This window comes from Gobio gobio (genome assembly GCF_949357685.1).
Source record: "Gobio gobio genome assembly, chromosome: 11".
In the NCBI taxonomy this organism is placed as follows: domain Eukaryota; kingdom Metazoa; phylum Chordata; class Actinopteri; order Cypriniformes; family Gobionidae; genus Gobio; species Gobio gobio.
The window spans coordinates 18,165,929-18,182,755 of NC_137104.1; the positions used below are offsets into that span (position 1 = coordinate 18,165,929).

At 38.6% G+C, this 16,827-nt stretch overlaps 1 protein-coding gene across 1 annotated transcript; it reads right to left on the reverse strand.

The window, feature by feature from the left end:
• Positions 1 to 2,314: 2,314 nt before the first annotated feature.
• On the reverse strand, positions 2,315 to 16,540 carry cUnh6orf136 (chromosome Un C6orf136 homolog). The gene is made up of 7 exons (XM_079830262.1): positions 16,362 to 16,540; positions 15,144 to 15,393; positions 8,681 to 9,346; positions 8,056 to 8,144; positions 7,257 to 7,457; positions 7,111 to 7,180; positions 2,315 to 2,956 (listed from the first exon to the last, which is right to left on the reverse strand). Exons 2-7 carry the CDS (start codon positions 15,240 to 15,242, stop codon positions 2,813 to 2,815), a joined length of 1,269 nt encoding a protein of 422 aa, XP_079686388.1. The 5' UTR covers positions 15,243 to 15,393; positions 16,362 to 16,540; the 3' UTR covers positions 2,315 to 2,812.
• Between the last annotated feature and the right edge of the window lie 287 nt (positions 16,541 to 16,827).

A 16,827-nucleotide genomic window follows, 5' to 3' on the forward strand; every position in this document is an offset into this window, starting at 1 on the left:
TGTTGTTTTTCAGGGGTTGGGCTTGGCCCCTTAGTTCCAGTGAAAGGAACTCTTAATGCTTCAGCATACAAAGACATTTTGGACAATTTCACGCTCCCAACTTTGTGGGAACAGTTTGGGGATGGCCCCTTCCTGTTCCAACATGGCTGCGCACAAGTGCACAAAGCAAGGTCCATAAAGACATGGATGAGCTTGGATGAACTTGACTGGGCTGCACAGAATCCTGACCTCAACTCGATAGAACACCTTTGGGATGAATTAGAGCGGAGACTGTGAGCCAGGCCTTCTCGTCCAACATCAGTGCCTGACCTCACAAATGCGCTTCTAGAAGAATGGTTAAAAATTCCCATTAACACACTCCTAAACCTTGTAGAAAGCCTTCCCAGAAGAGTTGAAGCTGTTATAGCGGCAAAGGATGGGCCAACACCATATTAAACCGTATGGAGAATGAGATGTCATTAAATTTCATGTGCATGTAAAGGCAGTCGTCCCAAAACTTTGTTCCCTGAATTGCTAGCCCCTACTGAACAGCAACATAATGTAGGCTTAATTTGTATCCCTGGCTATTACCAATATTAAATAATTTTTCTTGAAATAAATGTACTATTGTTAAAATCAAGAGATATAAACTTTATTCAAATAAGTGTCATTTTGGTGCAACATGGCTACAAAAATGCACACACAAATATTTTTTTATATAAATATAAAAAGTTTAGGGTTGGTACTTTTTTTCCCCTTCATGTTCTTGAAAGAAGTCTCTTATTCTCATCAACACTACATTTATTTCAACAAAAATATATGGTAAAAAAGCAATATTATTACAATTTAAAATAATGTTTTTTAAAATAATTTAGTTTATTCCTGTGATGGCAAAGATACATTTTCAGCAGCCATTAGCATCACATGATCCTTATAATTAAGGCACAATACTTACATTTTTGTGCATCCCAGATGTTTCCAACAATGTTGAAGGATATCTTATCAATATTGAAAACTGTGTTGTTTACACTTTTTATGGAAACCGTGATACATTTTTTAAAAATATTCTATGATGGATAGAAAGTTAAAAAGAACGGCATTTATTTGAAATTGTTTATTTTACCAATGAAAAAGTCTTTACATTAAAAAAAAATCTATTTAATGCATCTTTTCTGGAAAAAAAAGTATTAATTTTATTTCTAAAACAAAAGATTCAAAGATTTCAACTATTCAAAGAAATAAAATGACCTAAAAATTGTACCTTATGCAAAAATGCCTTTACATGCAACTAATTCAACAGATTTAATTCAATCAGATAATCTAAATATCAAAATGGAACTGGATGAGGCATAAAAAAGAGACCAAAGATATCAATGTCAATATGCATTTTATTTCTCCCACAACATATTCAGGTTTTTTGGGTCATTAGCACAGAACTAATCAAAGCAGAACAATGACTCAGCCATGTTTTTTATGGTTCCGTTTCAACCTTTGAAACTGAATTGCAGTTTGCAGAATGATAACGTTTTATGCTGAATGCTTTACTGTCCATTTAAAAGCGCAAGCACTTGAGAAAGAGGTGTTCTGACTACTTTGAGACACAGGTTTAAGTTTAAAAGTTTAAAATGTTTGGTCTATGTCGTTACCACAGGATGTTAAAGCAATTGAAAATATTCTTGTTAAAACACATTTTACTTTATCTGGGTGGACAGCGTGTGTTATCACACCAAATACACTGAAAGTCAAATATTGAACCAATGAAAGAATAATGGAGTTGAACCGACCAATTAACCTAGAGAAACATTTTGCACAAAAACTCTATCCTTACTGATGTATGGGTTACAATGTATTATGCAATAAGGATAGAGTTTTGCATATGCAAATACACTACTGAACTTATTTGAATGGAAAACAATTTGAAAGCATCAATTGTGGACTTAAGAGTGCTTTAATTTATGTGGACTTTTTAATGAAGACTGTTTGGCAATGTTATTATTCAGGGAACTTGATAACTTAAACCATTTGATTTGCACATTTAAAATAATGTTTAGGGCAAACAAGAATAAGTCCAGATCAACTAAACTCTACCCTCAAAAGGCAGTCCCTGGCATCACTTTCCGCAAAGGTCATGAAAAAGACAGCAACCCTGAAGACTTTCATTGACTTCTGCTACTAAATGAAACAGCTAACAGGTACCAATCTCTACAAAATTGAAACCAATACAACTGATGAAAACTCCAATGAATATATAAATATAATAAAAATATATAATTAATTATTATTACAATGTAAGCCAATCAAAACTAACCCTGACCAATTCCTATAAGTCCACCACCTCTGCTGATTTATTACGGTCACTGAGAAGAACTTCATCATCCCCATGTACTTAAAGCCATACAGTTTTACAGCGTCAGTCTCAGCAGATCCGCCTGAATGTATTTACAGATGACCTAGAATTTACCTCTACAGTAACGCACTGGGTCATCAAAACCTGTTTGCTAAGAGTTGTGCGTTTTTAACGTAGTGATGGCTCAAATGATTGGCTAGTGGGTTATCCTGTCTTATAGTGGAGTATATAGCTATGCTCTGAAACCTGTTACAGTTTGGTGATATTCAAATAATGGAAAGAGCGGACACAGGAGATTGTTTTAAGTGAGAACAGTTTTAACTTGTTTGTTCTTGTTCCTGCAACTATTTCCCCCGAAAAACAGTTACCAACATCTCATTCACTCAACCCACACAATACAGCGCTGCATCTTATTCAGTCTTTTTAATGGTGTGACCATACACAAGTTCTTCCGAGCATACACATTCACACGGCTGGCTCTGCGGCTCAGGCTCGGGCCTGTCGGATGGAAGACAACAGGAGTGGGAGTAGGTTGAGGGCGGGCCGGTGTTCCTGGATGCCCAGGGCCACCAGAGCCCCAGCCAGCACTGAGGTCACTTTGGGCAGCAAGGGGGGACGGGCCTCCATAACCTGCCAACATAGATAAACAGAAAGGCTAATGTTAAAGAGTTAGTTCACCCCCCCCCAAAAAAATCTGTCATTAATTACTTACCCTCATGTCGTTCGACACCCGTTAGACAACTTAAGATATTTTAGTTGAAATCCGATGGCTCAGAAAGGCCTCCATTGGCACAATGCACTGTGCACTCTCAAGACCCATAAAAGGTACTAAAGACGTTGTTACAAAGTCCATCTCACTACAGTGGTTCTTCAATAACTTTATGAAGCAACGAGAATAGCTTTTGTGCGCAAAAAACCCCTAAATAACAACTTATATAGTGATGACCGATTTCAAAACACTGCATCATGAAGCTTCGAAGCGTTGTGAATCAGTGAGTCGATTCAGCGGTTTGCATCGCCAAAGTCACGTGATTTCAGCAGTTAGACGGTTTGACACGCGATCCGAATCATGATTCGACTCGCTGATTCATAACGCTTCGAAGCTTCATGATGCCGTGTTTGGAATTCGGTCATCACTATATAAGTCGTTATTTAGTTTTTTTTGTGCACAAAAACTAGTCTTGTTTATTCATAAAGTTATTGTAGAACCACTGTAGTCAGATGGACTTTGTATCGACGTCTTTAGTACTTTTTATGGGTCTTGAGAGTGCACAGTGCATTGTGCCAATGGAGGCCTTTCTGAGCCATCGGATTTCAACTAAAATATCTTCATTTGTGTTCCGAGGATGAACGGAGGTCTTATGGGTGTCCAACGACATGAGGGGAAGTCCTTAATGACAGAATTTTCATTTTTGGGTGAACTAACCCTTTAAGGTTACCGGTAACCTGCTTGAAAGTTTCTAGTATGCCTAGTAAGATCTTACTTAGCTGGTTCAGGTATGGAAATAAAATAATGGCAAATATTTTTAAAAAAAAAAGCTTGTTGAATTGCACTACATTGCATTAACCTTGCTTGCATTTTAATGCATTGTATTTTTAGGGCTTCCATTTTTATGGGCTGAAATTCAACATGGTTGTATATTTAAGATGTGAATATTTCAATTCAAAACATTTCAAGCACATTTTCATTATTCAAAATTAAGGATCCATATTCACCTCTCAGATTTCACTTCCAAAATATTCATTCTGTTTAAAAATACAACCTATAATATTCAACAGGCAATTTTCAATCCATATTATTTCGCTTTACAAATTCACTTCCACAAATTCAGTGGTTCAAATTTGACAGAAAATTCAACAGTTCACATCCGGGAACTGCAGGAATAGCAGTAGCATAATCTCCATCTGCTGTTAGTCGACCTCACCATGTACAAATGTCACCGCGAAGACTTAAATGCAAACACTGCTTTTGTGTCTTTATCAGCTTTCCCATATATATACACACTAACTGGCCCTGATAATCATCACAAACACGTACTGCTTTTCCTGCAGTTCCCGGATGTGAACTGTTGAATTTGAACCACTGAATTTGAGGAAGTGAATTTGTAAAGCGAAATAAAATGGACCGAAAATTCCCTGTCGAATATTATTATAGGTTGTATTTTTAAACAATGAATATTTTGGAAGTGAAATCTGAGAGGTGAATATGGATTCTTGAGTTTTAAATAATGAAAAGGTGTGTGAAATGTTTTGAATTGAAATAGCCTATTCACATCTTAAATATACAACCATGTTGAATTTCAGCCCATAAAAATGCATGCCCTAAAAATACAATGCATTAAAATGCAACCATGGTTAATGCAATGCATATTTTTTTCAAGTAGTGCAATTCAACAAGCTTTTTTGTTTAAAAAATATTTGGCATTGTTTTACTTCCATATTCAGGTGTGTTTAGAGGTTGGATCTAAACTCTGTAGGGTAGCTTCAACTTGCCTCAACACACCTGCCTGAAAGTTTCTAGAATGACCAGTAAGACCTTGCTTAGCTGGTTCAGGTGTTTAATTGGGGTTGGCGCTAAACTCTGCAGAACAGTGGCTCTCCAAGAGCAGGATTGGACACCCCTGGGTTAAGGTTTAGGTTCTTAGAATAATTTGACATGTACTTGCAAAGTAACTTAAAGTCAGTAGAATGTCTGTTGAAAGTTATAACATATTAAGCAGACAGTCTACTAATACTCTGATGACATGACTGCTAGTTGACATGTAGTTGTAAAGTTACTTTTAGTTAGTAGAATGTCTGAAATGGACTATCGAATTACAGTGTTACCAAACATATAGTTCTTGAAACCTCTGGAATTATAACATGAATTGTGTTAAAAGTCATGATAAAACAAGTAGCAACAGATTTTTTTCTTTTTCATATTGTGAGTGTAATGGATTATCAAAAAAGAAAACAAAGAAGAAAAAAAAAAGTGCATGGGTTGTTGATTGGATGTTGAGATGTGGGCGTTGCCCTCTAAAGTAGAGGCAGATGAATGCAAGCTTGCAGGGACAGGGTTTAAAGGCCCTGATATACTTCAAGCAAAATCAAAGAACGAACTGGTGTGAAATCAGTTCATTTGGAGTTTGTTTCGGGAGATCAAAACAGCTTGCCAAAGCAACCTTTATGGAAAAGTTCTCTCAGGCTGGTAAACACCTTCGAACTACCATTGGTCCGTGACAAACACAATAGGCAGGGGTGTGGCTCTGGAGCTCCACCCTCTTTGACATGAAAATCTTCTGCAGTTCATTTCCTCTGTTGAGTCCATCGAGGTCAGATGTTCGAGAGCGACAACACTGACACTGGTTTTTTTCATGTTTTATTATACTGTAAAGCTGTTTGGTTTAAAGTAATCTATTGTATAAAGAGCTGTATAAATAAATGTGACGTGACTTTACTTGACTGGAGTGCCGAATTGCAGAGCTAGTGTGCTTTGATCAGATATTTTCTTAAAGTCCCTGTAAAGTCAAAACTAAACATGTGTTCTGAGTTCCTCACACCACAGATAAATGTGTTATTAACCACCCAGCCATCATAAAAAAATCCGGGAAGTACATAAAATAGTTTATCAAAAACCTGAAAAAATGAGCAGCATTCTCTGCTCTCAAACGCTGGGGGTGTGTCCGCTGTCGGCGCCGAAACCACGGCCACTCGCGGGAAAGTGGCAGTAGCACACAAGACAACACTCACTGATCACGACCGTCTATGATCACGACACACCAGATGTCGGCGGGACGGGAGGATGAAGGCCTGGGCGGGGGATAGTCGGTTCTGCAGCGGATTATCAGTGAATCCCAGTTGTCTCCGGTGAAAGTTTGTAAAACGATCCGGTGTAAAGTCACTGCAGAGGTAGGTGTCGGTGATGATCCTCAGCTCACCATCAAGGTTGCTGTTCACAAAATTAATCCACCTCTTCATCGTTTTTGTTTTGTAAGCTGTTATGTAAGTTGTTGACTATAGTAACTAACAGTACTAACAGTAACTCGCGATCGAACTGATGCGAATGTGCTCTAGTTATGATCGTGTTAGGGGAGGAGCCAGGCTCGGTGGCTCCAGTGCGTCATCGAGCCACCGTTTTAGCCCCGCCCAGAAAATCCTGAACACAGCAACGGTGAAAAACTGTTTAACGGTCTAACTTCTGAATTCAGTACTTCATAGTTCACAGTCTTTGTAATGTGTTTCAGCAATACATTTCTAACATTTATAATGTGTTTAGAAACAAATCTCAAAATTGCCTTTACAGGGACTTTAACTGCTGTTTTCTCACTGCTGACATTTTTTTGTACATTTATTTTTCTATTGTGAGGAAAGCGTGCAGCACATATTTACATATTCATGTAAACGCGTCAGGATGTTCTCTATCAGTATATCGCTGCAAAGGTATTTCAACCTTCTTTTTACCCCTAAACGAAGATGAAAAGTAACTTTGCTGTGAGTATATTGATTGGAGAAGAAACCCAGCATATGTCACCATAAAGAAGTGTCTTTTTCACCTGAAGATCCAGTTAGGACATTTTGATTATTACCAGGTTAAAATGGTCCTCTGTGAAATTGCTGAATATATGTATTCATTTCTTAAAAAAATAAAAAAACCTTACCTCCTCCAAATTTTTCAGTGTAATATGAATTGCAAATTTCTTTTCACTAACACTTTGTTGGAAGGTAATAAAAAATGTATCTTTTAAGTGTCAAGACCTATTTGATTCTGAATATGAAAAATGAAAAATGTTGCAAGCAAACCTCACCTTTTCAACTTTATGGCGGTGTATCCGTCCATCAGAGCCAACATAGAAGGTGGAGAATGCATCATAAGTTCTGAAAAGAAAAATAAATAGTTACATAAAGATGAGCACAGGGCATGGCTTTGATAGGCTATTACAGCATGGCTCACCTGTAGAGATGGCTCTTGTCTTTCTTGTAGAAGAACACCAGAATGGAGTGGAAGGGCAGGCCTTTGACTCTCCATCGAGCTTTGATGGAGCCATCTTCCGGGTGCTTGGTCAGCTTCAGCACTTCCAGCTGAGCCTCCGCATAATAACACAGACACATTAATCGCCAAACCGTCAGAGTCAGCTGGTACACTACACGACCCCTTCAGACATAGAAAAAGAGGCATATGAGTAAGCAGTGCTGTTTCAAAAGTACCCTGGTAACAAGCCAAAACCAGTCAATTTGTTTAGTATTAAAACTTTTTTCTTTTGCATGTCAAAACATTGATAGAACAAAAATGTATATTTTTGCTTGTAAAAAAACATTTTTTAACACAAGAAAAAAGTTGAGAACAAAACTTGAGACAATCAAACTTCTTCAGGGAACAAAATTTGAGTTGCAAAAAGCATTTTGCAAACGAAACATTTTCAAACAAAAAAAAGAAAATATATATTTTTTTAAAGTTGAGATCAAAACTCAAGACAATCAAAAGGCAAAAAAATTATAGTTGGACGAATAATACAAAACTCTTTATTATCATAATTTCATGTTTTCTTTTTTTTTTTATAATGTTGGCCATTAAGTCTTGTTGATCTATAAGCTGTAAACACGAGATGTTATCATTAGAGTTTACCACACCCATTTATTAGCAATATGAAACCAACAGAGTTTGAACAACAAGTCACAGGGGTTAGTGACAGCTAGAATAAGAGACTATGAGGCCTAAAATCTAGAATAACATGCATCTAGAAACTCTTTACCTTGTCTTTGTTTTCAGAAGACCATTGATGAACTCAACATCTTCAGAGTATATGCTGTAGTCATGATTTTTCATAAAGAAACTGGGCAGCTGAAACACAACATGGAGCCTAAACTATGAGTCAAGATTATATTGCAATAAAATATTTAAAATCAACAATACAATCTAAAACATTTTTTTTATAAAAACTAGATTTTTTTTTTCAGGCTAGTCAAAATATTGTGTGGGCATATTGAGGGTTATAATTTCTCCCATTCATTTTTCTCCAAGTGGTCCATCTCATTCCCCTTAAAGGGATAGTTCACCCAAAAATGACAATTCTGTGATCATTTACTCACCCTCAAGTTGTTCCAAACCTGTACGAGTTTCTTTCTTCTGCTGAACACAAAAGAAGATATTTAGAAGAATGTTTGTTGCAAAGCAGATAGAGCAACCATTGACTACCATAGTATTTTTTCCCTACTATGGTAGTCAATGGTTGCTCTATCTGCTTGGTCACAAACATTCTTCAAAATATCTTCTTTTGTGTTCAGCAGAACAAAGAAACTCATACAGGTTTGGAACAACTTGAGGGTGAGTAAATGATGACAGAATTGTCATGAACTATCCCTTTAAAGTCGTCTTACCTCCACCCTCAGCTTTTCATACATCAGGGCCAGATTCTCCTCATTCTCCATGTCTCTCTGGCTAGAGCTGTTGTCCACTCTCTCGGTCTCAGCATGGCTGCAATGTGTGACACGGAGGGCTGGATAGAAGCTCTGCTCGTCCTGTCCCTTTCCTGATTTGTCCCCAATAATCTCCGAGACAGACTTCATCCCGGGGCAGTGAAAGCAATAGAAGCGAGATCCCAACATAAATGGCGCCGGGCATCCCTCGGTCTCAAACAGACTCCTGAAGGAACCTCTCTCCGTGTCTGTCTCTACATTTCCAGTAATGCTAATATCATCCTCTCTGCTTCCATCAACAGTGGTTAAAGGAAAAAGCAAGTCAAAGGGTCTGTTGGGTCCCAAGGCAAGGAGCTCACTTAGTTTGGCCAGCCCAACAAAGGGCACTTCCACCACAGTGTGCTGCTCATTGGTCTCACAGGGTTTGAGCAGGACATGCAAGCTAACATCCTCCTCCCACTCCTCTTCCTCTAGGTTGGCCGCTCGGTTCGGCTGGCATGCGTGGTGGAAGGGATGGGACAGGGATGGCTGTTTAATAGCCAGGTAACGTAGACTGTTTGGAGGAGCCAAGGCCCATGATGCACTGCTCAGGTTTCTACAGTTGTCATTCAAGTGAAACTCGGTTGTCTGCAAATCAGAAAAATCGAGAAAAACAAATATATTCACACAATGACAATATGGGTATCTAAGGAAAGATTTTAACAAATATATAGTTTTGTTCTAAGTTGTTCCAAGTTTTTAGAAATCTACATTTTGTTTCAATGTAATGACTCTGAAAATGGCATGTGGTGAAAGCATCAAATAAAAAGTGACACTGCCAAGGCTGCATTTATTTGACCAAAAATACATTAAAAATAGCAATATCATGAAATATTATTACAATTGAAATTAAACAAAACAATTATTAACGATTAAACAACAATTAAAATAACCATTTTCTATTTTAAAGGGGTCATATAATGCTTTTCAATGTTTTCCTTTTTCTTTAGTGTGTAATGTATCTGTGCATGTATACGATCTGAAAAGTTACAACGCTCATAGTCTCCCACAAAACAATTTATTCAATTGAAAAGAGAAAACACTCTTATAGACCTGCCTTAAATACTTCAATGGAAGTCCAGGTACTACTTCCTCAAATGTACACGTCACAATGTGAAATATTAGCATAATGTCCGCCCAAAGACATATGCGAAGAAAGAAGGCGAGGTTTCAGTGAACTGAAGTGCTGAAGCGCTGTGCGTTTGGATCATAGACTGTAAAAAAAATATGGACGTATTGTCCGTGACGTCACCCATAGACTTCTGAAGAGCAGTTTTGAAGCGTAAAGTAGGGACGAGCTGAACGTTGCCTTATTGGCAGCGCGTAATTGCGCATCGCTCCCGGATAACAGAAAATGGGCAAAAAGGCAGGACGTGGGTGGAGCTGAGGTGACATGATGACTAACAGATAGCAGATAAATGGCTATCCACCTGTCACTCAAAGTGGCCACGCCCTTAATTATGCAGAACTGTAAGGCTTTATATAATGTAAACGGATGAGTTACAAAAAAATTCACCCCCCTCACAGTTGTCATGAAGGGTAAAATTAGCCGTATAGACCAAAACCACAATATTTACCAGGCTGTAAACATGTTTTTTTCTGCTGTAAAGATGGGCGTTTTAACATGGGGCTCAATGAGATTCTGCTCCCTTCTGGAGTCTGTCCCCAGTGGCCAGTCAATGAAATGCAGTTTAAGTCACTTCCGTATTGGTTTCAAGAGAAACTGGAGGAGGTTGCCGCTTGGTTTGGATGTAATAATCACTCCCGGCGCTATGGGCGGGCCTTAGGGGGCCGGGCCCGCCCACAGAGCTCCTTTGCCCCCCCTCCATCAAATTTACATTTAAAAATTATTTAAAAAATAAGAATAATTTACGTGTAGTATTTATATATTTATTGATGTGTGTATTTAAGTGTAATATTTGACTCATAATCTTATTTAAAAAAACACCCTGCAAAGTTTGACTGATTGTTTACAAAAAAGGGGTTTCCCGCTGACCCGCTCTAATGGCAGCATCTCTGTAAAGTTATAGCGAAGTGACGTGCGCTCGGTTTTGCCTAAGCTAGCTAGCTAGGTTAAATTTAAATTAATCGTGAAAGTGAAAATATTAAAATATTGATATACGAAGCTTTTTCAAATCGTCAGCTTCTGGAGGGAAGAAACTGACACCTATGGCGCCTGAAACACCTGCTACAACGACAGAAGGTGGTGGAGCCTCGGCTAGCAGCACCAGTCATGATCCAAGCTATGTTTTTTTTTATGAGATTCCACTCCCAAAAACGTCGACTTCAGCTGTATTAAGAACGTGAGTAGGGCAGTTGGTTTTATTACTCTTCTTAAAGGTGAACTATGTAGGATTTTTGCAGTAAAACATCCAGAAATCACTAGGCCAGTGTTATATATTTTGTTCAGTTGAGTACTTAGAATATCCCAAATGTTTTCAACTATTTGTAAATCGTGAGAAAATTGCTATTTTAACCAAGGAGCCGGGACGTGTGAGCTATGCGTGTGAGGGAGTCGCCTGTCGATTGCGTCATATCTGCGTCACCCTCGGTCTCCGGTTTTATTCAGTGAAACACTTTACTCTCACTGCATTGTGAACAAGTGTCATAGCAGCCGCCGAGCGAAAGTCATAACTTCCTTTTCAACACACTCAGATATATCTAATACGATAAACAGAGCTGCGTTACCTCACACTCAGCACTGGAGAAGAGGAAGTCCCGCCGGCAACTGTGTCATAATAAAAGTCCCGCCGGCGACTATGCCATAATAACAGTCCCGCTCTTCAATCGCTCCTGCGGCCTTGCTCAGCTCCACAACACTCGGTCCTGCTCTGCTTCACTACAGTAATGTTAATAATCGCATCCATGAACATGATTTCTGCCCTTGAGATTTGTGACTATTAGGCTGTTATTAGGAAGTTGGCTTATAGCATGCTGTGTTCACGGAACAATGCAGACCAAGGCTATAACTGTAACATGGTATCTTCAGTAACCGAAATATGAGTGGGCAATAGGCTAATTGTAGTTAGGATATTGAAATCGCTAGTTGGTTGTTGTCCTATAGAAAAATGTATTGGATGTCATAATTAGGCCCCCCCAAGAATATTAAATGTCCGTCCATTTATTTGTTTCTGCCGCCGGCTCTGGTAATAATCATGATACAAATAATCATAGATGTATTTATAAAGCTGTTCCTGAGCAGTAAAACTCAAAAGTTTGCTTGTGCACAGCACATTTTACAGAGGACAGCATCCTGAACCTGAGAGAGTGCAACACCGGCAATTTATAAAGACTACTTACCACTGTGAAACGTTCTCCGCATTTTAAGAATCTGACTCTGCCTTATTATTATTAACTGTATGTAACTGTGTTCAAATGCTTTAGATGCCTTGGAATCTGAAGCTTGTGATTACGGTAAGGGGCGTTACATATCCGACACACACTTGAGGTGTATGGCCAATCACAATGCATTGGGTCAGCTGGCCAATCGGAGCACTCTGAGCTTTTCGGAAGGAGGGGTTTTGTAGAAATCAGCGCGTTACAGACAGACTTTCAGAAGCTGCAATAATTTACAGAATGTGAAAAATAATACACAGAGTAACGTTATAATGTAATTTTCAACACACTGAAATGTATCTAATATGATAAAACAGCGCTGCATTACCCTACATATGCTTGACCGGAAGAAGCGGAAGCGGCGACTGTGGCATAATAAAAGTTCTGCTGCTGTCGAGCCGTGTGTCGCGCTCGTCTCTCATTAGCAATCGCTTCAGCAACCTCTTCAGCTCCCACAGCACTCGGCCCTGCTCTGCTTCATTTTATTAGCCTAGAAATCTACTTTACAACTACATGTCAACTAGCAGTCATGTCATCAGAGTATTAGTAGACTGTCTGCTTAATATGTTATAACTTTCAACAGACATTATACTGACTTTAAGTAACTTTGCAAGTACATGTCAAATTATTCTAAGAACCTAAACCTTAACCCAGGGATGTCCAATCCTGCTCTTGGAGAGCCACTGTTCTGCAGAGTTTAGCGCCAACCCCAAATCTAATTTGCAGCCAGGGTCGTCTAGCAACTCTCCATTGGCTTGCGAGCTGGAAAAAAACAAACTCTGGTCAGGCCAATCACATCGTGTATAGAGTTGGTGGGCGGGCTTAACATAATGATGGCAGAGTTGTGGCGGTTCCGCATGCTACTTATAAACAAAGAAGCTGGCGAACAGCGGGCTTTTGAATCGGCTTTGGCCGCGACTCTGAAAGACTTGGAGTTAAGCTTTTCTTTGAGAAAAGAACAAAGAACGGCACTGAAGTCATTCTTAAAGGAACTGTATGTAAGAAATGTATTTCAATTAATCATAAAATGGCCCTGATATGTCACTAGACATTAAGAAATCATGTTAATTTAAAATACTTATATCACTGACAACAGTTGTCAGGCCAAGATATTGATATTTTAAAAGTGAAGTTGCAGCCCTCAACTGATGTTGATGTTGACATGTTGTGTCATGCCTGAAGCACCTGTCTACCAATCACGAAGTCAGTAGTGTTTCTGCATTCGGGTTGCCAGCTCTGCTCTAGTTAACACAGCTGCAGCTACAAACTTTTGGATAAACAATGTCTAACTTTACGAAACCTAAACGGCCTCGTTATGAATCAGAAAAACGTTGTGACAGTGTCCGAAATAAAACAAGGATTTGTATAAGAGATGCCTTTGAAAGATGGAGACGGCTGAAAACGGAGAATAATTTGAAGACTGATGCCAACGTTGCTAATTTTCTCCTGGACAGGTAAGGTTAATCTATGTTTGGCTAACTTGTACTTAATGTAAATGGACATTTCAAATATTCATGACAGTCGAACAAAGTTATGCATGTTCGTGCAAAGTAACGTTAGGTTAGCGCAGATGGAGGAGGTGGGTCATTGAATTGAAAAGGTAACGTTAAGGAATTGTTTGGTAAATAAAAACGGCGAGTCGTCATTGCTAACATTAGTAGCCTAATGCATTATCAGAGTCCGCTTCTCTGTCATTATGCTGGGACGCTGAGGAAAACAACATTAGCACGCCTATTATGGCAATGTGAAAACGTATTTGAGACAGTAGCCTAACGTTACCTCGGTAAAAATTATTCCTCATTCGTTCTTCGCATATATAGTGGACAAAACATGCTGCAAGTTGACCTGTATGACCATTGCTAATGTTATTTAGCTTTGCTGTAATTTTACTATAGTATTTTTTCATGTGGGAATGTACTGTCACATACGAGCGTTCATATTTACGATTATATTTGGCTAATCGCCATTAGTAAATTTTTGCGATTCATAATTACTTCACAAAACATCGTTCTTGAAGCATAAACATAATTAACAGAAAGAAAAAAAACTTACTGTGTACGACACGTCACTTGCCATTGAAAGCTCCTTGTAGCAGCCTACCTTCCTGCGGGATCCTGCAGCCTAGCTGGCAACCTCGAGTCAGGGGGAGGGGGAGAGGGGATACACCGCTCTACAGTAATTTGAAAGTGATTGCAGTACCAGTTTTGGCCACAGTCCTACATACAGCTCCTTTAAGAAAGGAAGATGTGTTTGGAGTTTTGCCGACCGGATACGGCGAAAGTTTAATGTATCAACTAGCTCCGCTTCACCTTCTTTGTTGCTCTGGTTGGTTGTAGCGCTATCCTATTGCGTGCAGAGGGAATTCGAAAGACAACCGTTTATCCCGCCCCTCGGATTGAGCCCTGCCAATGGTGAGTTCCCAGACCCATCATCTTGATGTGGGTCTGGCTTGTCAGGCTATCATTTTATAGTAACGTTAATAATCTCTTCCATGAACATGATTTCTGCCAGAGTCCTGTCCCGATTCTTATCCAACGGCTGTGAGGTGAAGACTACAACTCCCAAGATTCCACGCTCAATCTCGGAATCATCAAGCTACACCTTTGTTTTGAATAGGTGACCTCTAGCAGCGAATAACTACAGTGTGCCTTTAACCTATTCTATTACACACGATAATAAAAATAGTGAACTTTTAAAATAGCATCACATGACCCCTTTAATACATGTTAAAATTGTAATTTATTCCTGTGATGGCTGAATTTTCTAAATTACTCCAGTCTTCAGTGTCATATGATTCTTAAGAAATCATTCGTATATGCTAATTTGTTTAAGAAACATTTCTTATCATTATCAATGTTAAAAATAGTTGTGCTGCTTAATATTTTTTGTGTAGGCCAACACATCTTAAATTTAATTTTTTGGTTTAAAAACTTTTTACAAATACCATGGCATGAATGATTAATTCAGAAATAGCATAATATTTTTTGTGAGTTACCCCACATTACTTTGATTTGGTGGACAGAAGTTTTTCAAATATGAATTTGTGTACCTGACATAATTTCCAGCACTGTTTCTTCATTGGTTGCCTGCTGCCATGGTTCCTTACACACCCCACCCAAAGAGAGACACCCCCTCTGCACACAGCCATTCAAGTCAGGGTGCTGAGGCAACCTCGATGGAGTCTCAGAAAGATGACATCATCAAGCTACTCAAAGAGGAGGAAACGTGAACTCTCCCATCCACCGCTGCCTCTGGTTACTCGCTCATTGACAGTGCAACTTCAGCCCTTCAAAACCTTACTAGGGCAGAAAAAAAAAAGACATTTAAAATAAATGACATCTACATGTATCTGGCAGATATGTTTAACCAAAGCAACTTACAATGCATTCAAGTCTACATTTGATCAGTTTGTGAGTTTCCCAGGAATCTAACCCTTGGCTCTATTACTTGAGCTCCACTACTGTTCAAGTCTGGGGTCTGTAAAATGTATTAATGTTCTTGAAAAATATGATTTTATGCTCACCAAGGCTGGCATGTATTTGATCACAAATACAGAACAATTTTAATATTGTGATATATTATTACGATTTAAAATAACAATTTTCCATTGTGGAATACATTTTAAAATGTTATTTATTCCTTGTGAGTCCAGTCTACAGTGTCACATGATCTTTCAGAACTTTTTTCAGTATTCTATGATGAATGGTGTCTGAGAAAGCAGCTAGTTAAAGTGAGTGACAGCAGCAAGTGTGGGACAGAAAAGATGCAAAAGCTGAACACAACAACAGTCTCAAAACCTAGTCAACAGCCAACCTACAACAACCAACAGCATTTTAGAGTGTCTAAATATGCAACAGGGACCTATGATGGCCATGCTGCATTTCTGGAAGCCCAACAAATGCCTTCTAAAGACCTTAATTCAGAAATAATGATGAAAATGGCTGAAGGAGCTTAGTCTCAACACACGTTATGTATAAGCTAAATATACCATATTTACAGTTGACCAGGTGATCAGATGCAGCCTGACACATGCACATCACGCTTGGGTCACACTTTACAAATCAACACTTTCAACCCAGAGCTGACAAGCCTTCAAAAAACGACATAAACAAACTGAACGATACTAAAGAGGACAGTCATTCTGCTAAAAGTGATCAAGGATCATGGGTTTACTGTCTGAGTTGGAAAGATAATAGTTATTCTGTTAGTATTCATATCTATACATGCCAGTCTTTAGCTGCCCTGCTTGTAAATATTAAATGCATACCTGTCCTTAAAGAATCAGATGAAATGATGTAGAGCGTCAGCTCACTGTGCAGATATGCGAGGGTGTATCCAAATCTGATTGACGCCGATTTCTGTGTTATTTAGAAAGAATATGAATCTGTTTTTAACGTTACACAAATGTCACTCTCCTTATGTCCTTGCCCACTGGCAATCAGAGGCACTGCGCATGCGTACACCACCTTCTAGAAGCGGAATCGACCTGTTGCAGCGGCATCCGTCGGCGGACACGACGTACTGCAAGACACCCACGCCCGCTGTGAACTGTGGCGGTTTTTTCTTTTCAAAATAAAAGTCTGAAATTCGAGTGGAACTCATTAAAAATTCTATATTAAATTATATTATATTATATTATATTATATTATATTATATTATATTATATTATATTATATTATATTATATTATATTATATTATTTTATATTATATTATATTATATTATACGTTATCA